The sequence below is a fragment of the Panthera pardus genome, unplaced genomic scaffold (assembly GCF_024362965.1).
Source record: "Panthera pardus isolate Hobbes unplaced genomic scaffold, ASM2436296v1 HiC_scaffold_6, whole genome shotgun sequence".
Lineage (NCBI taxonomy): Eukaryota > Metazoa > Chordata > Mammalia > Carnivora > Felidae > Panthera > Panthera pardus.
Window position 1 is genome coordinate 11,275,946 of NW_026526991.1, and position 25,593 is coordinate 11,301,538.

The following is a 25,593-nucleotide window of genomic DNA, read 5'->3' on the forward strand; positions in this document are numbered from 1 at the left end:
TCCAGCTGAAGGCCCCGCACAGTACTGGGTCCCAGAGGATAGAAGTGGAATCAGCATGGGGATATGACAGCCACCTATCCATCGGGCTGCCTCATGGCTGTTCACAGTACGAAACAGCAGCTAGGGGGAAATTCCACTGGGTGGGGTGGCTGTCTCTAAGCAGATGCCCAAGGGGATGGGAGTGGCGGCCTGTCAGTCCTTGATGAGGGGCAGGGGATCTCAAGGCCAGGAAGGCCACTTTGGGCCCCAGAGTGAGTCATTACAGAAGGTTAATGCATACTGTTATCAAACTCACCGAGGACTTAGGGCCCAACCTTCCCTTGCGCCTGGCTTACTTGGTCGCCTCAGAGACTCACCCAGTGAACAGTTCATGGGCTTTGACCACCTGAATCCCTTGCCCCTCGGTCCAGGGACAGGCCCCCTCCTCTCGTAGGTCCAATGGTGTTGACATTCTGTGCCCTCCAGGCTGCTGCTTGGACTGCTTCAGGGACGGTGTTTGACCAAACCAAGATAACCATAGCCACTGACACTCAGTGCTGGGACTTTCGACCAAGATCTTGGGGCAGCGGACTCCCCTGTCCCCGAGGGACTTGGACTGCAAGTTTATAGCACCGCAGGGGAGGGCCATCTTGTAACCCTCAGGGGACACAGTCAGCCTGGGAAGGTGGCCGAGTCGTAGCGCAAGGCATTGCTGGGAAAATAGACCTCGCTGTGTGATCTGGGAGAAGTCACTAAAGTTCTCTCAGCGTCTATCTCTTCAAACCTCCGAGGATCATAATGAGGGTAACATAGAACAGCACGCATATAGCACCGAGCTCACCGTAGGTTCTCAACAAATGAACCCCCACACGATGGTCCACCCCATGTAGATCTGCTTGATTACAGGCACATGAAAAAGACACGTGGGGATAGAGAGGAAGGCCATCCTGGCTCCCAAGCATTCAGCTGTGACGGGCTCTGACCCCAGCACGTATCTTCTGTTAGTCTTTTCAAGGAGCAAGATGGTAGAGGGGCGCCTGGGTGGCTCAGTTGGGTGAAGCGTCCGACTCTTGATTTCGGCTCGGGTCACGATCTCATGGTTGGTGGGATGGAGTCCCGTGTCGGGCTCTGTGCTGGCAGTGTGGAGCCTGCTTGGGATTCTGTCTCCCACTCTCTTTGCCCCTCCCCTGTGCTCTAAAAAAATAAATAAAATAAATAAATATTATTTTTTTTAAAAAGGAAGATGGTGGAGTAGAAAGGAGCAAGGGCTTTGGGGTTAGAGACACCTGGGTTTAAGTCCTAGCTCCGCTGTGTGACCTTAGGCAAGTCACCTAACCTTTCTTAGCCTTGTTCCCTCATTAGTAAAACAGGGAAGGCAAAGCCAAGGGTAAGACCAGGTTGCCGTGCACACCGTGATCAACGTGGTGCTCAACAAATGAGGGTGATGATTTTCCTAGACCCCAGCGAGGGATCTCCCTCAACATTCAGTCCTTAAGACTCTGTCTCATTCCTGCCTTGCTGAGCTCAGCCATGCCTGTGACCTCAAGCCCTTGACCGCCCCCCACCCCCCGCCGCCTTTGATGACCACCAAAGCCCTGTGACCAGCTCCGACCTCTCTCTGGAATGCAGACCTCTGGGCATCTCCACCAGAATGTCCCCCAGGCATCCCAGATCCAACGCGAGGTCCTGGCTTGTCCACCGCTCTCCACGTGATTTGGGTCTCTCACCTTGGCTTTGGCTTCTTCACTTTCCCGTGAGCAGGTCGGAGTAGATCACTACGGAGCCTCCCTCAGCCCTCACATACCAAGATTCTCAACTCCGCGTCATCTCCCCAGACTAGCCACCTTCCGAGGCCGCACCTCCATCGCCCAATGAACCCCCGGCCTGCAAACTTGGGTTTGACCGTCTTGTTCGACACGGCCACCAAGTCGGGGAGAGTCTCCTCCAAGCTGTTCCCTATCTCCTCGCTCCTCCCCACTGCCATTACTGTCATGCTAGGCCAGAGTCCAGACCCCTCCATCAGGACATGCTGGATGGACTCCATATCCAGGCTCTAGCACCGGCTTCCCCAGTCAGTCCAGCCTCTGCTCCAGTGATCAGTGACGGTCAGCCTCTGTCCCAAACAGACTTTGCATAGAGGCCAGCCCTCCTCCCATCACTGTTAAGAACGGAACTTCCCTGTGGATGATGTCAGGGCCCTGGAGATTCTTTTCAGGTCGGGGATGAGGAAAGGAAACTTTTATGGTGTTCACACTAGATACTCAATAAGTAATTTGCTAAATTCATTCATTCACCCATTCATTCATTCGTGCTTTTCAAAACACACCCCGTAGATGGTCATCTCCGATGCCAGACAGATCATGCCAGAGATCCCTTTGACCGTCTCATAAAAGCTGTGGGCCTTCGTTTCACAAGAACATACCTGCATGTGACTTTCCGCGTATAATCTCAGGGCGGTTCCTAGACCCGCCCCCTCCCAAGCCATCTACAGAGTGAAGTTGGCACCTACTTGAGCTCATTTTCCAGATGGGGAGACAGGAATGCAAAGAGAGGAAGGGGCTTGTCAGAAAACACCCAGAACACACATCTCCAGGCACTGGATCGTGTCCCGAAAGTGCTGGGCCCCACTCCGGGATCCAGGGCTCCAGGTTCACGGCTTTGGGTAGTGACTTCCTTAACACCTGACGTCTTTGTGCCATTTCCTCATCCACGCAGACGTGACCAGGCCTGGACACCAAGTCTGTGATGCGGAGATGATGTATATACAAGAACCGAGCCCCACCCTGTGCACAGAGACTGTTCCTGTTTCTTCATCTGCCCACTTCTTCTCTTCCTTTTCTTCAGGATTCTGGAGGGCCGAGACAGGGCTTCCATCTAAAGTGGTCGCGGAAGTCTTCACGGAGGAGGCGAGCCCTGCCCGGGCCTCGATGGTGGGTGCTGGAGGGAGGCAGGGGCCAAGGGTTATTAATAGGCCTGGCTTGATGGAACCAGGGAGGGTGAATGTGATACAGACACCCAGCACCGTAGTTGGGAAGTACCTGACACCGGAAGGGGAGGGGGCCGAGGGCTGGGGGTAGCGCCACCTCCCAAAATAGCCAGAGCAGAAGCCTATATAGGTGGCCACCCCCCCCCCCACCAGGCTCACTTCCCTGCAGGACCTCCCACCTGCCCAGCCTTTCAGCGAAGGTTCTAGCCCTCCACCCCCACCCGAGGTGAGTGGCAGGGACTGAGGTTGGAGGAGGACGGGGGGCTACCGTGGGGAGGAAGCCAGCTGGACCGGACAGTCACATTGCCCCTTCCCACAGCCACACGGGGCTGGGAGGGGGGTGCTGGAAGGTCCGCCGCTGTGGGGTCCAGGGCTGAGAGTACGAATTCCTGGGCTCTCCAGCCTAATGCCTGGTGTGGCCTGGGGCAGAGCCCTCCCCGTGGCCGGGCCTCAGGCTCCCCACCTGTGGGATGAGATGGGTGGAGCCAGACGTCTGCGGACTCTGGTGATGCCATCAGAGGAGGCCCATGAGTGGGCAGTGGAGGCAGGAGGAAGGGGATGGAGGGCTGGCAGGCCGACCCAATAACATCTGGTGCTCTGGCGGGTGGGCTCCGGCCCAGAGAGGGTGCCAAGTTGTTGGAAGCCTTGTCTAGCAGGCAGAGATAGGGGAAAGGAGGGAGGATGGGCCTGCCCAGTGGCTCCAGCCTTTGCCACAGGGGTCAGTGTTTGGGCGTGGTCTGTGGCACACTCGTGGGACTTGACAGGGCTGGGTCCTGGGCAACGGGGAGGGGCTCCAAGGACAAGGGTCACTGAATTCCAAGCCAGCAGATCCGGGAGGGGCTCCCTCTCTGCCACTGCCTTGCTGTGCGTCCTTCGGCCATTCACTGACTTGCTCTGGCCTCAGTTTCCCCACCAGCATAGCATGAGGCTCCTTCAGCTAGGGAAACAGACTCTCCAAATAGGCCCCTGGAGTGAGCTGAGCCTGAGGGCCGAAATGATAGCACAGAAGCCCAGCACATCCACGTTAACAGCTCGTCTGGGGGCAGGGATGGCGGGGGCAGTTGAGGGGTCCGCGGAAGACCCGGCGGCAAGAGACAGCATGTCAGGAGCTGCAGCCTCTGCTCCTGGGAAGCCGGCTGGAGGGCTGTCGACTGAAGGAGCTGACTCACAGGCAGGGGGCAACCGGAGCGGTGTTGTCCTAAGGTTTCCAGGAAGCGCAGCCGTCCAGGGCTGAGCCGAGGGAGACGGTGTTGACAGCCAGCGTGCCAGAACTCCAGCAGCTGGACAGCTCTCCCCGGCCGCCCACCAAGTGTCACCAGCCTCAGCCTCTGAACACCCGCCTACACCTTCCGCCGGAGTCTAAAGATCCCACCACAAGGGACCATCAATACCACCAACACAGGGAGACAGAAGACCAGAAAAGGGGAAGGTCACTGCCCAAGGTCACACAGGCACTCAGCACAGCCGCAGATCCGGAACCCAGGCATCCTGACTCCCCGTCCAGCATTCCTCACACTCTAGAGGCAGCTGGTTGCAGCCCGAATCCTTGGGAGACTGTGGGAAAGAATGCAACTGGTCTCTGGCTGCCTACGATTGGGAAGTGTCCACATTTCCCAGAGGTGAAGTTCAAGCCATAAAACCTGCTTCGCTTGTCTCCAAAGTGTGGTCTGAAGGTAACCACCTTCTCCCCAAATGTGAGTCTTCTGGTCTCCAAGTGGGGACAGGGGACATAAAGATTTCAAGTAGCCTCTCCCCGCCCCACCCTCTCCCAAAGGGTTTGCGGGGGCAGCAGTCTGAGCCCCCACTGTACTCCCATGTTCAGTGGCTCAGGAGACCAGAGAAGCCGAGTAGTTAGTGGAGATCTGAAAACAGTTCTTTGGAAAGTCGGACTAGGAAAGAAAGAAGAAGAAGGTTTCAGGGCATCCCTGGCCAGATGTGGGATGGGGCACCGGGAGGAGGGCCTGAGCAGCCCCGCCCATCCCTGCCACCTCCTCCCGGCCATCCCCTGTGGGGTCAGATTTCCAGACCTCAGCGCTCAGATTTTGCAGCATAAATTTGCATCCAGGACAGACAAGAGCAGAGGCTGAGGTAGGAGCGGAGAGAGAATGGGAGCAGGGCCGAGGGACCCACCGGGGTTTGGGCTCGCCCCCCCACCCCCGACAGTCCCGTATCCTCCCCGAGGTGGCGGGACAGCCTCCGAGGTGCACCGACCCGAGACGCTGCGCTGCACCAGGCTGGCGCCTCCTGCGCGCCCTTGACGGCAGGCGAACCCTCCAGCCCCATAAATTCCAGAGGTCGCCCCCTCCCCGGGCACCCTGGCCGCGCGGCCCCCTGGGATCGCGAGGACCCCGGCGGGGGCGGTGCGGGAGAGACAGCGGGTCCGCGCGTCTGCCCGGCCAGCGCGGCGGCGGGACTGAGCGGCTCTGGCTGCGCGCCCAGCCCCGCGCCCCCTGGCTCTGCGCCAGGCCGGCGGGCGTGCGCCCGGCGCGCAGCACTGCAGCGCTGGTCATATGAGCAGAAATGATAAGAAAAGCACTTTTTAATCTTCTCGCACTTGCTCTGCCCGCTCCAACAGTTGCAGGATGTCTATGACAGACTTGCTCGAGGCTGAGGACATCAAGAAGGCGGTGGAGGCCTTTACCGGTGAGCAAGCGCGCTCCCCTCCCCAGACTTCTCCCCGGATCCACCACCCTGGCCCCGGCACCTCCGCGGAGGGCCAGTGCTCCCGCGCGCTCCTCTGCCCACGCTTCCTGCGGGGCGCTGGCCGGACGGAGCAGGGGGCTCCTCGCCATTTCCCAAACTCCTCTCGGGCGGCACTTGGCGCAGGGAGCGGGTGGGGAGGCCCAGCGAAACTTGCCGGGTGGCCGCGCTGCTGCGAGGATTCGGGATCCGGGACCAAGGGCAAAGACCGGGGTGGAAAGCGGGACCTTCGGGTCCTTGTGGGCGCTCGATACCTCCTGTTAAGGCACTTGGAGGGGTTGCAGGTGCGCCCGCCTTCTCTCCAAGCAGCCCCTTTCGGAGACACCCCCCCCCCCCCCCCCCCCCCGTTTAGAACAGGACTCTTCCGGCTTGCGGTTGTTGGCTCCCTGACTGTCCAAGCCCCTCTCTGGGAGTCAGAGCACCCCCCCAACAGCTCCCCCCAGCCACCTCCACTGTCCCGCGAGCGGGGTGACCTTCCCGCAGCTGGCGCTCTGCTCTGCCCAGCCCTGCGCACAGCATCCTCAGCGCTTCCAACTTCCAGCCTCCTTAGGCGGCCAAGGGCGGGGAGCAGGCAGGCATCCCCACCTCTCTGAGCTGCCCTGGGCTTTTGAGCTCTTAGCTGCTACCTGCCTCCTCTCTCCCCTCATCCAAGTGGAGAAACTGAGGCTGGGAGAGGGCCAGAAACTTGCCCAAGGTCACCTAGCAGGGCAGGAGGGGGATTAGAACTAAGGTCACCTTCCGGTCTCGGTCCCCTACTGGAGTGGCAGAGGTGGACAGAGCAACTTCCCTCGGCCAAAGGCTGAGGGGAGAACGTGGCTCTCAGCAGGACCCCTCCCTGCCACACCCCCAAATTACCCTCTCTAGGGTCCTGAAAGGGAGCACAGGACATAGAAAATTGGGGAGGGGGCCTCTCGTTTCCTTTCTGCTTGGTGTCCCTTCCTCAGGGTAAGAAGCTCTGGGAGACCACGCTCCTGGGGTACTGCGATAGCCCACCCTCTTCTCCTTGACCCACCTTCCCCCTCTGAGAAGGAACTTAACTGGGAATTCCCAGGGAGACTTCTAACACGCCCCCAACTCCCGCTGGGATGGATATCTGCAGCAAAGCCACCATTTCTGGGGCCTCCCCCCTTCCTCCTCCTCCTCCCGCTGTGTGACCTTGAGAAACACTTGTCCTCCCTCTGTCGATTTTCTGGCAACACCATCTGTGGCCGGAAAAAAAAGGCTGACCACCGCCCCCCACCAAGATACACCACACCGTGTTCACAACGCCTCCCATTCCCCTGCCCGCCCCCGTTCGGCCACCACCCAAAAGCCTTCATGGAACCCGGGACGCCCCGCTGCCTTCAAAGGCTACTTCTGCCATCGGCGAAGGGTAGGGCGGAGCGTGGGGGCAAACCCACCTCTCCCACCTCCAGCCTCGTGACCTTGGGCAAAGCACCCGTCCCCTGGTCTGGGCTCCTTCAGCCCTCCCACCCAGGTACACCCCTCTCTCCCCCCCAGCACCAGCACAGGGAGATCAGTCGGCAAATGCTGTGGCACCCCCATTCTCCTGCCCTTCCCTCCCGCCCCTTCTTTGTCATTTAACCCGCTGCTCTCCACCCCCCACAGCTGTCGACTCCTTCGACTACAAAAAGTTCTTCCAAATGGTCGGCCTGAAGAAGAAGAGCCCGGATGACATAAAGAGGGTGTTCCTCATCCTGGATAAAGACAAGAGCGGCTTCATCGAGAAGGAGGAGCTGGGGTAAACTGAGGCCTGCGGGGACGGCCCCGGCTGAGGGGGCGTGGGGGGCTGGGATTCTTACTGCCGAGTTCCCATCAGGGCTGCCCTTGTCTCTGCACCGTTGGCAGAAAATAACTCTGCCTGACCGCCGTTGCTTCCGGAGGAATAAAATCCGCAGCAGAAAGTGCAGCTAACTAGGTTAAATTATAGCCACTTAATATGGCTAACGGAAGGGTGCTACTTAATAATTTAATACACGTGAAGAGGCAGGTTTTCTGGATGCTTCACACCACACGCAAGACAGGGAGCGCTACCCCGAGTATTTAGTTCGTTGATTGTCATTTGCCTAAAAGGCACCCTCCACCATCCCGCAGACCCTCCCCACCCCGCCCCCTGCACTTCTGTAACAGTGCAGCTAAAGCAGTGTCCGGGCAAGGTGGGGATGCAGAACCAACTTTGGGGGTCAGGAGTCCTGGGAGCAAAGCGGAGGAGGGGAAGGTCATCACTAGGAAAACGCACCCGGCTCGTCCACCAGGCTCGTCTTACGTCACTCTCTGGCCAAAACTGCCTTGGATTTCGTCTTCAAGAGAAGGGGGATGGTGTGGAGAGAGGCCTCGCAATAGGGACTTCCCTGTCCATCCAGTCTCAGTCTCACCCCAGATCATCCCACAAGGGTACCCTTTGCCTAGAACCTTCCCCTTCTACCCACCTTCCCCCCCCCCCGCCGCCCTCCTCCCCCCCCCCTCCCCCCCGCCACGGGTGACTTCTGCTTGTTCTCCAGATGTCACCTTCTCCCGGAAGCCTCCCTGACTCTCCCCCTCACCCCAGGTGGGATGGATGGGTCCTCTGAGCACCCTTCTCTAGTTCCTCACCATCGCACCCATCACACCGTGCGGTCTTGACCTCCGCCTCATTGTTTTAGGTGCCTTCCTGCTCTGTGCTCCCACTTTCCAGCACGGCCCTGGCACAGAGAAGACACTTTTGCGTTTGCGGTGTTGGCCGAATAAATAAACAAATGCAGGTGCCCTGCCTGGCGTGGGGTCCACATTTTGCGGAGGACAGCCTGTCCTTCTCTGCACACCCACCCGTGACGCCCAGCCCAGCTGCATACGTGTCCCCCGCTTGCTGCCTAGCCCGGTGGCCCGTACCTGTCCCTGCAAGGTGACCTCCACCTGACTCTCTCCCTGGCTTTTCTCCCCAGATTCATCCTAAAGGGCTTCTACCCAGATGCCAGAGACCTGTCTGTGAAAGAAACCAAGATGCTGATGACCGCTGGCGATACGAATGGGGACGGCAAGATTGATATCGATGGTGAGTAACCATGACCTGGGGCCTGAACACATCATGGATCTTGGGATGTTTGGATGCTAAAAGCTTGGAGCTATCGCTGTCCCGTGAAGGGGAGAGGAGAGGTAGTCCTGTACTCCCTGGGATTAGAAGGAAATGCATTGGGTCTGAGAGCTCTGTCATGTAAGCCAGGCACACACACACACAGACACACACACACACACACACACACACACACACAACTGGTACATTTTTTCTAAATTTGAACAACCCGAAAGGAACGGATTCTCTTTTTTTTCTCCCTGCTGCATAGGGAATCAAGGATGATTTGGGATTTTGTTTTTCCCCTGACTTTTGCCTGCAACTTTTGCCTGAGTTCCGGTCCCAGCTCTGCCCCAACTGGCTGTGTGACCTTGGGCCGTCTCTCTCCTTCTCTGGGTCTCAGTCTCCCATCTGTAATCCGAGGAGATGAGGCCAACTGATCCCCAAGGGCCCTGTGGGCCCTCCTGTTCTCAAATTCCAGAGATGGAAATTCCTTATCTTCCATCCTCCTCAACATCTTGTCCTGGTATCCTGTAACTTCAGGTTTCAAGACCTGTTCTGGCTTTGCCCAAACATACCGTTCCGGCCCTGAAGGGGAGCCAGGAAAAAGAGCCAGCCAGCAATCGGCTAGGAATTAGGAAAAGGGATATCTGGGCCTTGCTTTTCAAGCTTTGCTTTCAGAACAGGCTTCCAGAGAGGCTGGTGGTCCCCGCATGCTTCTCCGCTGAGGTGTAACGAGCACCCCCAGAGCACCCCCCAGCAGCGTTGCCTTCCTTAGCATCCCAACAGCCTTGAGAATGATCTCCGTTTTGCAGATGGGCAAACTGAGGCTGAAGGTGCTTAGCCTGTTCAAAGAGCTAGGACATAAGTGGGGGAACAAGGCTTTGGAAGAACTCTTTCCCACAAGCTGTGCCCGCAGCTCGTAACGGTCCAAGCGAGGTGCGTAGTTTCATCCTAGGACCTGCTCGGGCTGGTTGTGAAAATTAAGTGGCTGTCAACACGAAACTGCTCTGGGAAAGTTAAAACGCTTCCGAATGTGCGTGTAGTGTATTAAAGTTTTCTGTCCGCGACCAAAATGGAGACAGGGTCAGACGCAGCCGGGCGCCTGGCCTTCTAGTCCCAGCTGTCTCTCCCGTGGCTGCAAAGGAGGGAGGTGACTTGAAAGGAGCCTGAGCCGAAAGTGCGGGAGAGAAATGGGTGACTGGTCTTGGTGCGTTCCAGTGAGTGGCACCTGTCCCCACACCCCCTCCTCAGCAAGCCACTTAGGTGGGGGCGGGGGCCCCAGGGTTGGCTGTTCTGGAAGAACCTACATGATAAAGAAAAACCAGGCCAGATCCTAGGCTGCTTCCCTGCCTGCCTCCCTCCCTCTCTCCCTCCCTGCCGAACTCATATTTTAAAGAGATAACTCAACTTTTGCAACTGATCTAACAGACATTTCCCGAGTGCTAAGCCTGTGCCAGGCTATCAGGGAGGCAAAGATGAATTAGACCCTACTCCCAGCGGCGCTATTTGCTGGCTGGGTGCCCCAGAGCAGTGGCTCAGCCACCCGGAGCCCCAGCTGCCCATTGATAAACTGGGCACGGACAACGCATGGGTCACTGGCATTTGTGAGGATTCCGTGACACCGTGCACATTGAGTGCGGGGCCCAGAGCATTGTGAGTACTCGGCAAACGGTGGCCGTGACTCTATTTCCCTTCCATCCACACGTCGCTTACAGCTCTAGGTACAGGCGCACGAAAGAACGGCGACACCAGGGAGGTGCAGAGAAGCCTTTTGGAGAGGGAGGAACGGAGGCGTTTCGGCAGATTGGAGGCTGTGGGCAGGAAGCCACAGGCTGGAGTCTGGGGTGGGGGGCCGTCCCTGCGGAGCCCCGGGCAAGGCGTCGGGTTTAGCAAAGGCGTAAGGCTGGGAAGTTTAGGGGTGTTTAGAAAGGGGCAAGAAGGTTGGTTTGCTGGGGGTAGGAAGAGCGAATCGTCACCAAGGTGGCAATGTGTGCCCGGCCCAGTGCTGAACTCAGCACACGTCACCTGTGACAGAGGACGGAGGTACAGATGCGGAAAGAGAAGGGCCAGTGCCTAACCGCCCACACAGTTCAAGCTCAGGACGACCTGGTGGAGGCCCGACCCCCAGAGCTCCTGAGTCCTTTGGCCTGGAGTGGGGCCCAGGTGTGGGCCTTTCCACCAAGTTCCCAGGTGGCGCTCCTGCTCCGGGGACCGTACTTTGAGAACCACTGCCTTACAAAAATCCTAGAAGGCAGGTGCTCTCACACTTCCCCCTTCTACAAATGAGGAGACAGAGGCACGGGGAGGTTACGTGTCCAGGGTCGCTCAGTAGCAGGGGCAGGACTGAGGCTCAGAGGTCCAGCCAGGACCCCTCCCCGCCCCTCCCCCTGCCGCCACCCTGCCTCTCACGAGGACGCGTCCCCGGCCTGGGCTCTCCACTCCCAATGCCTGCCCGTGTGGACCGTGCAGGCTGACAGGACGAGTGGTTATCACCCACACAACACACACACACCCACCCACACACACACACACACACACATGCCATCTAGTTACCGGTTCCCTGAAACCCGACACTGTGATGGGTCCTGTTTCCTATGCTTCCAGGCTATTCCAGCTCAAGAGCCTGTGGTTTGCTTTTTTGCTTCGGTGGCTGAAAAATTTAGTCTTAATTATCCCTGGACCACTGCAGTCTGCTCCACTCATGTGCCCCGAGGCATCTGCCTTTTCTGCTTCCTTCTGGCGAAATCTGTTCTCATCCGTAAGCAGCCCATTTGACGTGGTGGGCAGGCGGGCGCCCTTGGGCCGAAACACCTAAAGTCAGGCAGAAAATACGACCTGCGCACCCCGCGAGCAGTGTGGACGGCCAAGCCTTTTTCTCTCCCTGGCCATCTATCTCCTCCTCCCAGAGTGGGGATAAAAATACCCATCTCAAAGGGCCGTTGCTTGAATTAAGTGAGTGTTCTGGAAACGACCCCTTCCCTCCTATTTTGTATGTGTGCTTTCTCTCGGAAGCCTCCTCGAAACCCTTGTGGAACGAACACCAGCCCTCAAAGAAGACTAAATGGGGTCTAAGACGGGAGGAAAGTGAGAGGGATGGAAGGAGAGGTTGGGATTTGATTTCCAGGCAAGGCCGGATGAGCACCTCAGGGCCAGCCGCAGTCCTGGTGGCAGAGCCCTAAGGCGTGTGGCGTTTTGTCCCGTCTCCCCGCGTCGTCACATTAGCCCTATAAGGGGGCGGGGGAGACAGAGTCTGTGATTCCCCCACTGAGAGTTGTGGAAACTGAGGCCCAGTGGGCGTTAAGCGCCAAAGTCACACAGAAATCCGTGGCGGCAGGGAACCCGAGTCCCCTGACTCTGTCACTCCCTCCGCCAGGCTGGGCCGAGGCATTCCAGTTATAAATGGTTTCTGGGCTTAGCGCGATGCTTGCTTTAATTCCCCAGCGGATGCCCTAAGTCCGGCCTGTGTGGCGCTAAGGGGGAGGCAGCAGCACTCCTGTGAGAAGGGACAGTAGGGAGGGGGGCGGGAAGATGTCCCCTCTCCATTTATCCCTCTCCTGCCTCCATGGGTCCTGGCGTGAGTCAGAACCCCAGCCTCTGAGAGAGAGAGAGAGAGAGAGAGAGAGAGAGATGCACCCCACGCCGGCATTAGAATCTTCCTGGCCGAGTGACTCACGGCCTCAGTTTCCCTGTCAGTAACATGGGGACGAGAGAGCCAGTGCAGAGGAAATGGGGTGACAGCCAGGGAAGTGCCTGGCACGGAGTGAGCCCCCAGGACCGTTTAGGCCGCTCCCTGCCGCCATCTGGCTTGACCCCAAATAACCCCGCCTCCCGCCCCCCCCCCCCCGGGTGGGAAAGTGATCCCTGTTTGCAATACTGATTTATAAGCAACCTAGCCCGGGAGCTATTTAGAGGCGAGGTGATAAACCAAGAGGCCGGTGCCTCCATCCCGGTGGTCACGACAGAGGGAAGGAAAGAGGCTTCCAAGAGCTGACTCAAGGTCCATCTCAGTTTCTCTCTGGGCCGTCAGCATGTGCTGGTCTCACCTGTCAATAGCTTCTAAATTTGTCCAATCCCCACGGCCCCGGGACTGGGACCGACCTAATTAGGCTAACTGCAGTTTCCTGTGAGACAGGAGAAGGCTGAGCCCTCTCGCCCTCTGAGCCTCCCCGTCGCCACCACCCTCGTTCTTTTCTAAGTGGATGAGGAAGAAACTGCAGGCTGGCCCTTGGGGATCTCCAGGGAGGACTCAGGGGGCAGAGGTGGGGCTCTGCGTCCTTCCGGAGGGATGCTCTCCCTCCCATCTGGGTTTAGAGGTGCTCCCTCGGTGTGCCGGGCACCAACACAGCAGACGCGTCTCACCCATTATCTCATGTAGTCCTCACCAGAAACCCTATGAGGAGATGCTCTCGGTATCCCCATTTCACAGACGTGGAAACTGAGGGGCAGAGCCCGAGTGTCCTCAGATGGGCGTGCTGGAGGGGGGCTCCTAGCTCGGAGGGCGTAGGTGGTGCGGGCAAGTTGCCGTAGGTCGGCTCTCGATCTTTTGGACCGCCCCCCTGCCCTCTGCTGCCCACCCCCTCCTTGTCTTTGCCTCAGGATTTTTGTTGACATTTCGAAGCTCCAACCTGTGTCGGATGGAGAGGAGACCCAAGGGAGGTGGAATTAACCTGTATACAGCCTACCAAATGCTGCGCGCCGGCTACGGATCAGGCCGGTGACAGGGGCTTTAGCGCCGGTTCCTCTAAAGGAGCCAAGGAGCTCCCTTTTACAGATGGGGAAACTGAGGCACAGTAAGGCGACGTGTCCGGCCCAAGGTCACGGAAGCAAGAATGAGTGGGAGGCAGGAGTTGCCTCCCCGATCCCTTGCTCGAGGCTCTCTGCGAGAGCTGGAAAGGCGTCTCCTCGACCTGACATTGCACACAGGAGCAAACTGAGACCTGGAGGGGTGAGGGCGCGGGGGCGGGGGCGGGAGCGGGAGGCAGGACCAAGGTCAGAACCTCCTCCCCATCCTTCGTCCCAGCATCCCTCCGCCAAATCAATTGACCTAGACTTCCGCAAGGCTTTGGATGTTTTGCTCATTTGTTTTTCCTTAAGGGGAAACCTGGACATTTTAGAGGACACTTTTTTTTTTTCCTTTTGATAAGAGGGCTGTTCGTTAATTGGCTGATTCCTAAGAACTCTGCCCTGAGGCACAAACGAAAGGTACGGAAGAGGTGACCTCTGCCCTCAATTTGTCTACAAAATGCCCTGCTAGCTTCTGGGAGGATAAAATTAGAATCTAGTGTTCTCTGCAAAAAGCCGGGGCGTGTGGCCTTCGTGCCGTGCTGGCTGCTTCAGAGTGGATCCCAGGGTGGGCAAAGGAGTCTGTTTTCAGAAGCTTTTGAAAACCCCGCAGGTCCAAGATATATCCCAGTCCAAGTGGCCTGACTGCCACGGGAGACACCCGTGGTTGGCATTCCTTGGTCCCCCTCATGCTGACCCCACCAAATGCCACTCCGGGTGAAGGCATTCACTGGCTCCTTGCGGATGAGCAGTCCCAGGACCCGTGATTTCTTTTTTTTTTTTTTTATGTTTTATTTTTTATATTTAGAAGAGCGTGAGTGGGGGGAGGGGCAGAGAGAGCCGCAGACTGAATCCCAAGCCGGCTCCAGGCTCCGAGCTGTCAGCACAGAGCCCGATGCAGGGACTCCAACTCATGAGCCGTGAGATCATGACCTGAGCCGAAGTCAGACGCTCAACCAACTGAGCCACCCAGGCGCCCCTTGATTTCTAGGGTGAGGGTTGGGGGGGGGTCAGTGGGGGTCGGGAAACTGTTAAGGACCAGCTTCCCCTTTGAACAGCCTCTCCATGAGCTGGTATTGGCAGACGGACTCATGTCTCCTTTTAGTCTAGCGCAGAGCAAACTTAGTGCCCGAGGACAGGATATATGGGCTCTGGCCAGCTTTCCAGGTTAAATGGCAGGTTGAGGGAGTCCCTGCTTCCGCCCGATCTGGGACGCTAGCCCAAGCAGGAATGGCCTCTCCGCACTCATGGAGAGGGTGTTCCTGGGACCACAGGCCAAATCCTGCCTCTGCCTCTTATTTGCTGCATGGCCTTGACACTTCACTTCTCCGGGCCTCCGGTTCCCCGTCTATAAAGTGGGAATCACCCCACTCAGCTCCCAGGGCTGTTGTGAAAACTAGACATGAGGCAAGTCAGAATTTGTCGGACCCTAAGGAGGACTCGTGACCCATCCATCCATCCCTCCATCTTTCCATCCATCCATCCTTCCATCTGTCCATCTCTCCATCAGTCCACCCATTTGGCATTTGTTCATTAGCACCTGCTGTGGGCCGGTGGGCACACTGTATGCTAGGAGGCTGGTGGACAAGCCTGGAGTTTACACTCTAGTAGGGGGAGACCGACAAAAATAAGTAAGTACATAAATAAGTTCATTCCGGAGAGTGCTAAGCACCAGGAAGTAAATAAAAAGGGGCTGATATGACAGAGTCACGGGGGTGGCAATATCTGAGCTGGCTCCTGTGTCACTCTATGCCTAGGTCAAAGTAGGTCGGAAAGCTCCGGGGTTCAGAAAGGAGCCTAAAAGCAGTAGCTTGACTCACGTGTGCTGTGTGATCTCGGCCAAGCTAATTACCTCTGGGGCCTCCGTTTCCCCATCTGTAAAATGCAGACAGAAGCATCCTTGCCATGGAGTAGTTGTGAGAATCCAATGACATAATATATATAGAATGCTTTGCATTTTGCATTCCATGCATAAAAATTCTTTTTTTTTTTTAACGTTTTATTTATTTTTGAGACAGGGAGAGACAGAGCATGAACAGGGGAGGGGCAGAGAGAGAGGGAGACACAGAATCTGAAACAGGGTCCAGGCTCTGAGCTGTCAGCACAGAGCCTGATGCGGGGCTCGAACCCACGGACCAAGAGATCATGACCTGAGCCGAAGTCGGCCGCTTAACTGACTGAGCCACCCAGGCGCCCCAAGAATTCTTTTTTTTTTTTAATTTCTTTAACGTTCGTTTATTTATTTTTGAGACAGAGAGAGACAGAGCATGAACAGGTGAGGAGCAGAGAGAGAGGGAGACACAGAACCCGAAACAGGCTCCAGGCTCCGAGCTGTCAGCACAGAGCCCGACACGGGGCTCGAACTCACGGACCGTGAGATCATGACCTGAGCCGAAGTCGGACGCTTAACCGACCGAGCCACCCAGGCGCCCCAAGAATTCTTAAATCCTATAAAAACAGACAATGCTGATCACAGCATGACGACAAGCACCACCTGTCTCCCGAGGTGCTGTCACAGGGTCACAGGAGCTCCTGGCTGAGGAAGCAGACGCGTTGGTCCCCACCCGCGGGAGGGATTTTTAGAGTACCTGGTGCTCCGGGTCCATCCCGGCCAGTCGCTGTCATCGCTCAGCCTGCAGCCCCGGGGGTTTTCAGGACCAGAGGACCCCCCCCCCCACCTCCAGTCGATACCTAGACGCCCACACCCAGGTCCCTTGCCTTCCCTGTCCTCGAGGACAGCCTGGGGACAGGAGAGGGTGGCGTCCACTTCCCAGCTCAAACCCCAGAAAGGCAAGGAGCCCAGGCACGTGTCCCTCCGCGGGGCAGGGATCAGTTTTTTCGCTTTTTTATCTGAACATAATGCTGGCTTTACAGAAGAGCTGTGACAGTAGCATGGAGAGTTCTATACACCCCTCCCCCAGCGTCCCCCAGGGCTGACATTCCACGTGACCGTGGGGGCACAGGATGCAAACTAAAAGATTGCATGGTGGGGGTTGACATACGTGCCTCGTACAAGGTCTGGGGAGGGGGGGACGCGCCCCGAGGAGCCCCACGTACTTCTGATACCCTGAAGCCATGTTTTCACAAGAAATCATTAGTGTCCCCTACCTTCACACACCGACAGATCGACACCCGGACCGACACCCAGAGAGGCACGTTTCCCAGCAAACGCGCCAGGCTGGGCCTGGAACCCTTACTCTCAATCCTTTCTAGACGTGATGGGGACGGCCCTGGGGCCCCACACGCTGGCGGGCTGGGGATGCAGCATCTCAGAGATGTCTCGTGGCAGAGGGTGGCAAACTCCTTCCTGTCCTCTCTTGTCTCCCGGAGAGAAAAAACAACCGGGCAGACATCCCCTGGGCCCCCCTTTATTCCAAATAAAGGTCTCAGAAGACCTGGCCGCGGGGCACTAGCCCCTAGGACTGCCGCAGCAAGGACGCCCCAGGTGAGGGGCATGGAGAACCAGGGGCAGGGGAGCTCCTGGGGGTGGGGGGCAGAGATTTGCTGGCTCTTCTCGCCTTCTCCCAACTCAAGAAGCGCGCTGACTTCTCTTCCTTTTATGGATGATGACAGGGAGGCTCAGAGAGGCCAAGCGCTTTGTCTGAGGTCACACAGCCCATAAGCGGCAGAGTCAGATTTAGGGGGTGCCAGCCCAGAAATGGCTACTGGGCGTTCCCCAAATCCAGCCCATTGTTTCCTGCCTTCTGAGCCCCTGCCCGCCAAAGGCCCCCGCCTGTTGATCCCTTCCCCGCCATCTACTTTCTCCTGTGGGAACCCCACATCTTCTCGCAGGACTCTATCAGAAGCCACATGCCCTCTGAAGTTTTGCTGACGCCTTAAACAGAAGGCACCTCTTCTCCCGGTGACAGCGAAGTCTCTGGGCCCGCCATCCATCGGCAAACTGTTCACAAACACGTGCGGCCTCTCAGGATCTGGCTCGGAGGCGGGTGGTGGGTGGGGCAGGAAACAAGGTGGGCGGGCCCTGGAGCTTTCTGTTCCAGCGGGAGAGGCAGATCACAAGGGACTAAGCAGGAACGTACCCCAAAGTGTTTCAAGAGGGGTAAGCGCTGTGCGCAGGGCAAGAAATGGTGATGGCAAAGAGGATCACGGTAGGGGAGGGTCACCACCGTCACCAGAATGGCCAGAGAAGGCCCCAGGAGGAGGGACAGCTGAGTTGGGAACACAGCCGTGAGGAAGTCTGAGCGCCCACCAGGCAGAGAGAACGGCAGGTGCAAAGGTCCTGTGGTGGGAATGCCCCCAGCGAGCTTGAGATTCAGAAAAGAGGCCAGCAGCATGGAGCATGTCCTGCCAGGTACTGTTTCTTCCCTGACCAGACCAGAAGCTCCTTCAGGGCAAGAATCATCTCTGGCTCCCTTGTGCCTCCCCTCACCTGGTCGGAGACACCCCTTTGTTTATTTAGGCGGGGATGGATTCAGTGGGGGACACTGGATCTCCTCCCAGTGCTGACACCAATCTCTGACATCATTACTTAGTGTTCGGCGAAGCTGGGCAGGTGGATGTTCCTGGGGCGGGAGGGCACGTTACCCCACCGTGGACTTGACCGCAAGTCACGTGGAGGGAGCTGGACCCCCGGTCTTAAGTCCCAGCTCAGCCCCTTACAGCCCTGGAGGCTCTGAAAAGCCACGTCTCTCTGGGCCTCAGTTTCCCCTTCTGTAAAGTGGGAATCACTCCCAGTTTCCTGCGTGATGGTCAGTTAAATGAGGAGCTGTGGGAGACAGGGCCCAGCTCATTCTGAGCACCTGTACGCACTCATCCGCCTGAGCGGCACGGAGATGTCACCTCCTCCAGTCTCCTCCATGGTCTTGTTGAGCCCCCTGAGGAGGAAAAACACACAATGGCTCTTGAATCAGGTTGCTCACTGGAATCACCTTTTACTTTCTTTTCTTTTCTTTTCTTTTCTTTTCTTTTTCTTTCTTTCTTTCTTTCTTTCTTTTTTTTTTTTTTTTTTTTTTTGAAAGAGAGTATAGATGAGCAGAAAACTTACGGAAGAAATACAAAAGGCTGATAAAGACATAGCAGATCGAGAGGTTTTTTGGTTTTTTTTCCCTGCCTCACCTTCTTTCCTTGACCACCTCACTGCTGGGGAGGAGAAGATTTGCAGCCAATCAAAGAATATCTCTAGCAAAGGGGCGCCTGGGTGGCTCAGTCGGTTAAGCCTCAGACTTCCGCTCAGGTCACGGTCTCGTAGTTCATGGGTTCGAGCCCCGCATCGGGGTCTGTGCTGATGGCTCGGAACCTGGAGCCTGCTTCGGAGTCTGTGTCTCCCTCTCTCTCTGCCTCTCCCCCAGTCGTGCTCTGTCTCTCTGTCTCAAAAATAAAATAAACATTAAAAGAAAAAGAGTATACTGACCCGGATGAGCACTGAGTACTACACGAAAGTGTTGAATCACTTTATTATACCCACTGAAACGAATAGACCTACACCGTATGGCAATGACACTGGAAGTAAAACTTTTTTCTAAGTAAAACAAACAAAAGAGAGATGATGATAGGCTCGCCGTTTCTCATTGACTTCATTCATTCATTCATTCGTGCCCACACTCACTCATTCCATCACTCCAGGCCTGCAGCAGAGGGGAGAGCCAGGAGGAAGCACCGTGCAGGGCCCGGCCGTCAGGCCACGGCGAGTCCTTCCACACCGTCCCCCTCTGACTCACCTCTCTTTCCTCTTCTTTTGCAGAATTCTTCTCTCTGGTGGCCGAAAGCTAAGAGGCTGTGACTACCCCAGGCCTTCCCCGTCTCTGCCCCAAACACCCAATCTCAGCCCCTCGAGCTGCCCTCCTGCGTTTCTGTTCAGTGTGTTTATGTTATTTTTTACTCCCCCCACCCCCTGTGGCCCTCAAACGACATCATTCTTCTGGAAAATGCTGGAGAAACAATAAAGGCTGTACCAATCAGATTCTACTGCTCGGGAGGCTGTGGACCTGCTGGGGTGTGGATCCTGCCTTGGCTCTCCAGACACACCTGTGCAGGGGTGGGGCAGGATTTAGACAGAAAAGGGGATCGGAGGGAAATTTACTGAGCCCTCCTCTGCCTTGGGTACAAGAATGGTACTCTGCATGGGTTGCCCATTAGTCCTTGAAACTGCCCATAAGGTAGGTGATGAAACTCCCATTTTACAGATGCAGAGACTGAGTCTTAGGAAAGTGATATGTCAACCCCGCACAGCTAGGACTTCTAGACGGATGGATGGGTGGATGGATACCCATTAAGACTCTTTGTTACAAATGACAAAAACCCAACACAGAGTAACTTAAGTAAAAAAGGAAGGAAAAAACAAAGATCTGGTTATGCCTGAATGGTCCAGGGATAGGTCTTCAGGAACAGCTGGATCAAGGGACCCGAGTGCTATCATCAGAATTAAGTCCTCCTTCCCTCTGAGCACTGTGTTCCATTTTGCCGGATGCATTATCAGGCAGGCCCTCCCTCATGGTGGCAAGATTCGTCCAGCATCTCAATGCCGGTGAGAAAAGAGCTTCTCTTTCCCAGTCACCCCATCAGGAGATTCCAAATTTAGTCCCATTAATACCAGTGGCTAACGGTTATTGAGCACTTACTTTGGACGGAACGCTTTACGCGATCCCATCTGTACAACAACCCTATGAATGAGTACTATCATTATCTCATGTTTGCCCCAAGTTACGCTACGAATAAGTAGTGAAGCCAGGGCAAGGCCGGGCCAGGCAACCCCGTCGGGATTCAGGCTGAGCGGCAGGTAGGGACAGGCCACCTTCCCTGGTGGCCTCCGGGCAGCGTCAGCTGACCCAGGCTTAGCAGGGGACTTGGGATCAGACCCAGGAAGCAGCAGCTCGGAAGGGCCTCACTGGCCCGAGGCGGCTTTCGGTGCCTGTCACCCCACCCCCAAATGACAGCGCACACATCACAGTTCAGACTCAGGGCAGCACGTGGCCCGGCAGCAAAGCGCCTTTGAAAGCAGGGCTGTTCGACCTCTCAGGGGACACAGGACATGGGCTGCGGGGCGCTCAACTCGGAAAGGATTTGTCTGGAGCACGAGCGGGACAAGGAGAAAAGGCTTCCTCGAGGGCAGGACGCCTTTCGGGGGACTGGGGAGTACAGCGGTGTTGGGGGTGGGGGGTGGGAACGACAAGTGACCCCACAGCGGCCATCCCTCACCAAGCCTCCTCCTGCCTCCTACCCCGTAGTTTTTGATTCAGTTCGCTCCGCCACCCTCCCCACCCCCACCTGATCCAGGCCCAATCACAGGTAGGGGTGGGGAGGGCGGGGTAGGGGTCCGCCTCCGCAGAGCCCTGCCGCCAGGGTCTCACATGCGTGAAGAGCCTCCAGTTCAGACTTTCCGAGGAGGCCAGACCTCCAGTCGCTGGCTGTAACTCAGGTTTGGCATTGCTCTATACTGGGACCCATGCCACGCAGAAGTCTGCGGGCTCCAAGCCGGCTCTGAGAGCCACTGGTGGCAGCTTCCCGGGCCTCTGGACCGCCACGGTGGCCTCCTAGCCGGGGTCCCGGGCCTCCCCCACCTCCCCGATCTGCTGTCCACCCAGAGGCCCCGAGGGCTCTTTCCAAAACAGATCAGGTCACATTGCTCTGCTTAAAACTGTCCTGTGACTGCCCCATCCACTGTAGAGCCCTGAATCAAAGCACAGCCTTCCCTGCCCACGGGCGCCCAGTCCCCGTCTCCACCCCGTCCCCCCGCATCTCTGCCTTCTACCCCCAGCCCCCCTCGCTCCCAACCAAGCTGTTCCCTCAGCCTCGACCATCCTGCCCTCCCCACCGCTTTCCCTGCCTCAGTCCTTTTCCTTCTCCGGACTCCCCCAGCCAGGGTTAGAGCCTCTGAACTTCCCTGCAGATAAGCACTGATCTGTCGCGGGTGAAATGGGGAATTAGGTGTGACAACCTAATTCATGCCCACGTCTCCGATCATAAGGTTCCCAAGGTCATGTCTGGGGGTGGGGGGTCCCCTGCTGGATCCCGGGGACCTCTCACAAAAAGGTGCCATGACGCAGATGTGGCCACAGAGGCCAAACGTGGCCAATCGCTGGCTCAAGGCCACAAGTGCAGAACAGAATGGGGACCTGACCCCAGTCTCCCGCTTTCCCACCCAGCCGCCGTGCCTCGCCCTCGGAGACCTTCCACCTCGGCAAGGAGTGGGGCACAAGGGAAGTCCTCTGAGCCCAGCATCTTGCAGACTCCAGCCGGAGTCACCCGAGGACCTTGTCACCACCCTCTTCAATTGCTCATCGGCTGAACACAACTCCGTTTCTTCCTTGTTAGGCTCACTCATCATCTCCATTTCCCTTGTGTCCTGGAGAGGCTGGGGACCAGGAGGGAGGGAGCCCAGGGCGGGGAGGAGGAGCGTGAGTGGCCTTTGATAAGAGCGGGGAGCAGCCTGCCTGTGTGGACAGAGGACTGAGTGATGGATTGAACGTCCCGGAGCGCGGAGAGGAGGCGGAAAAGTGAGAGAAGAGGGAGCAAGGAAGGATCAGAGGGGGGAAGGATGGATGGGACAAGTCGGGGCTGCGGACTCTCCCTTCTTGCAGCCACGGGTGTGGAGAACACGAGCGTAAAGGGCTCCAGATTTGAGGCTGGACAGAGCTGCCCTCCAAACCTGCCTCTGTCTCCTTCGAACACCTACTGTGTGCCAGACATTTTGTATATCCCACGTCTGGATCCCCACCGCAACCCTCCAAGGAAGGGAACAGTCTCTATTTTTATGAATGAAAAAGAAAAAAAAAGAAAGAAAGAAAGAAAGAAAGGTTCAGAGAGGTGAGAGAACTTGCCCAAATGACACAGCCAAGGAAAAGGAAAATAGCCAACATTTATTCAGACGCTCAACAAATGATTTTTTTTTTTAGTTTTTTTTTTTGGTTTTTTTTTTTAGTTTTTTTTTTAGTTTTTTTTTAGTTTTTTTTTTAGTTTTTTTTTTAGGTTTTTTTTAGTTTTTTTTTTTAGTTTTTATTTTTTTAGTTTTTATTTTTTTAGTTTTTTTTTTTAGTTTTTATTTTTTTAGTTTTTTTTTTTTAGTTTTTATTCTTTTAGTTTTTTTTTTTAGTTTTTATTTTTTTAGGTTTTTTTTTTTTTTTTTTTTAGTTTTTTTTTTTTTTTTTTTTTTTTTTATCCAACAGGTAATTTTTGAGCGCCTGCTTGTGCCCGACACAGCTAAGCGTTTGAGAAGCATTACCCCATCGGGTCTTCACAGTAATGGCAAGACCTCTCTCCAAAGTATGGCCTCCGTCTGGCTCTGCCTCCCCTGCCGAAGATCCCCCACCTCCCGTGCCTCTGCGGCCGTTCTACGGGGGACAATTGTCCTAGAAAGATTTGGAGCGGTTGACGCTGATATTCAGGCTTATATAAGCATCAGAAAGCCGTCGGCGAGGGACAGCTCAGCGTGCGGGACGGAAGCCTGGTGCTCTCGGACCACTCTGCCTCCTCCTTTATCGGTCCAGCCAGAGAAGGGCCTGGGCAGCCGGCCTGGAACCCAAACTATGTCACAAAGGGCTCTCACCCAACTTTTTTTTTTTTTTTGGTCTTTATGTTTATTTATTTATTTATATTTATTTATTTTTGAATTAACACCCAAGTTAGTTCGCATCTAGCGCAATAACGATTTCAGAAGCGGGTTCTGGTGATTCATCCCCTATGTATGACACCCAGTGCTCATCCCAGCAAGCGTCTTCCTCAATGCCCCTTGCCCATTTAGCCATCCCCCCCCGTAGCCCCTCCAGCAACCCTCAGTTTGTCCTCCATGTTTTGTTCCCCTCCCTGTTTTTATATCATTTTTGCTTCCCTTCCCTATGTCTCTTAAAGTCCTCATAGGAGTGAAGTCATATGATATTTGTCTTTCTCTGATGGACTAATTTCATTTAACATAAGACCCTCCAGTTCCATCCACGTAGTTGCAAATGGCAAGATTTCATTCTTTTTGATTGCCGAGTAATACTCCATTGTGTGTGTGTGTGTGTGTGTGTGTGTGTGTGTGTGTGTATACACACCCCACATCTTCTTTATCCATTCATCCATCGATGGGCATTTGGGCTCTTTCCAGACTCTGGCTCTTGTCGATCGTGCTGCTCTAAACACGGGGTTGCACGTGCCGCTTCGAAACAGCACCCCTGTGTCCCTCAAATACCTAGTAGTTCAATCACTGGGTCATAGGGTAGTTGTCTTTTTAATTTTTGAGGAACCTCCATGCCGTTTTCCAGAGTGGCTGCACCAGCTCGCATTCCCAAGAGGCCTTCACCCAACTTACCTCTCTTTCTTCGTTCCTAGATCTCCGCAGGGAAGTATAGAAGTACCCACATTTAGGGCTCTATGAAGGGCCAAAGGAAGGGGCTCCTGAGGGCCAAAGGAAGGTTCCCATGGGTGGTGGCACTCAAGCCAGGGTACCCTCATCATTGCCATTCTGCAGATGAGAAAATGGAGTGTAAGTGGCTTGGCTGACGCTCCAGATCCCATTTGCTTGACCCCACTCTGCCCGATGGGGGACAAGGCCAGGATTCAAACTATGAGGAGCCTGGATTCAGAGCCCACCTTCTTCTCCTACCTCCCCTACATCCTCAGCCTGAACAATTCTCTCTTACTCGGCGAGGACTGCCTTTTCATTCCATGCAGGCCTTCAACTGATTGGATGAGGCCCACCCATATTAGGGAAGGCGATCTGTTTTACTCAGTCCACTGATTTAAATGTACTCTCATTCAAGGCTGTCTGGATTGCTCAGTTGGCTGAGCCTCCAACTCTTGATTTCAGCTCAGGTCATGATCCCAGGGTCGTGGGATCAAGCCCTGTGTTGGGCTCCACATGCACTTTCTGCTCCTCAGAAAGTTCAACATAGACTTTCCATAGCCCCAGAAATCCACTCCGAGGTGTATAGCCAAAAGAAGTGAAAACATGGAGAATGGGTACGGGGTGTTCTTCTGGAACAATGGGAAAGTTCTGAGGCTAGAGACGGTGTGGTGGCGCGAGATGGCCACTGAACCGTTCCCTGGAAAATGGTTCTTTGTATGTGATGCGAATTTCCCCTCGATCGTCATCATCTAGGCCCCCATTCGGTTGCCAGGTCTCCTGAGAGCTGGAGCCACACGGACTTGACTCACCATTGTAACCCCAGCACCTACACGGTTCCTGGCACAATCGAGGGGCTTAATATACTTGGGGAGTAAATACACACAGAGATCCGCATTCCACAGGCACAAAATCAGGACCAAGTGGATTCATGAAACGGCAGCTCTCGCCTAAACGTAACAAAGCCCATCTGCTCTTTGAGCTCCTGGGCACTGCAGGGCAGTGAGCATCCCGTCATGAGAGGCATGCAAATAGAGACGAGGGAACTTGTTGAAAGAACTCGTGCATCAGCAGGAAGACAGCGGGTTCCCTCCAACTCTGAGATGCATTGGTCTTACGGGCCCCTACAAATGCATTGAACCTCCCGCTGGCTGCTTGCTACCTTATCGAATCACTCACTCACCAGATACCCACTGAGCACCTTGGTCACCCAAGGACGGACCCCAAGAGGGTGCCATGTCCTAAAATAGGCAGAGAAGTTTCTAGATCATTCTTTTTACTTTCTCCCCCCTGACCCGACCCAGTGTTCAGAACGCCACCTGGGCAAAGCCGTGGGCTGGGGTCGCCACGCTCAAAGGAGATTGGTTCGCACTCAATGTCCCTCCCGCGGGTTTCTGCTGTCCCTTAGGTGTGCTAACCACCTCCTGGTCCCCTTGCTGACTTGCTCCAGCAGCATCACCACAAGCTGCTGTTCCTGCCGTGCCTTATGCTGCTCTACTCCGCTGGGCTCAGTGAACCCCCACATCCTGGCCCTGCTCTCCCTCGGGGCCACTGTGTCCAGAAAAGGGGCTGCGGTCCACTGGGAGGGACAGGCTGAAGAAAGTATGGGCACCCACAAATAAACTATTTGTTTATTTAAGCCAAACACGTGGATATTCTATAATAACGTGGGGAAGATCTGTGATGTGAATTTTGTTCAAAGGTGACACATTTATATGATATGATATGATATGATATGATATGATATGATATGATATATGATATGATACCAAACTATACTATATTTTAATTTGTCTATTTATCCCTAATTCACCT

The 25,593-nt window shown here is 55.6% G+C and overlaps 1 protein-coding gene across 3 annotated transcripts; it reads left to right on the forward strand.

The window, feature by feature from the left end:
- Positions 1–3,106: 3,106 nt before the first annotated feature.
- Positions 3,107–19,419, forward strand: PVALB (parvalbumin). 3 transcript variants are annotated; one of them, XM_019446790.2, is made up of 5 exons: positions 3,107–3,191; positions 5,541–5,608; positions 7,274–7,406; positions 8,587–8,696; positions 19,201–19,419. In XM_019446790.2, exons 2-5 carry the CDS (start codon positions 5,548–5,550, stop codon positions 19,227–19,229), a joined length of 333 nt encoding a protein of 110 aa, XP_019302335.2. In that variant the 5' UTR covers positions 3,107–3,191; positions 5,541–5,547; the 3' UTR covers positions 19,230–19,419. The 3 variants fall into 3 exon arrangements, with proteins under 3 accessions (XP_019302335.2, XP_019302337.2, XP_019302336.2); XM_019446792.2 differs by lacking the exon at positions 3,107–3,191 and adding an exon at positions 4,614–4,638; XM_019446791.2 differs by lacking the exon at positions 3,107–3,191 and adding an exon at positions 4,994–5,053.
- Positions 19,420–25,593: the final 6,174 nt, after the last annotated feature.

Excerpts from the sequence above, each read along its gene's own strand:
- PVALB (XM_019446790.2), top strand. The coding sequence starts at position 5,548 with ATGTCTATGACAGACTTGCTCGAGGCTGAGGACATCAAGAAGGCGGTG. Across the intron at positions 5,609-7,273 it reads GGCGGTGGAGGCCTTTACCG|CTGTCGACTCCTTCGACTAC; the intron begins GTGAGCAAGCGC and ends CACCCCCCACAG. Across the intron at positions 8,697-19,200 it reads CGGCAAGATTGATATCGATG|AATTCTTCTCTCTGGTGGCC; the intron begins GTGAGTAACCAT and ends CTTCTTTTGCAG.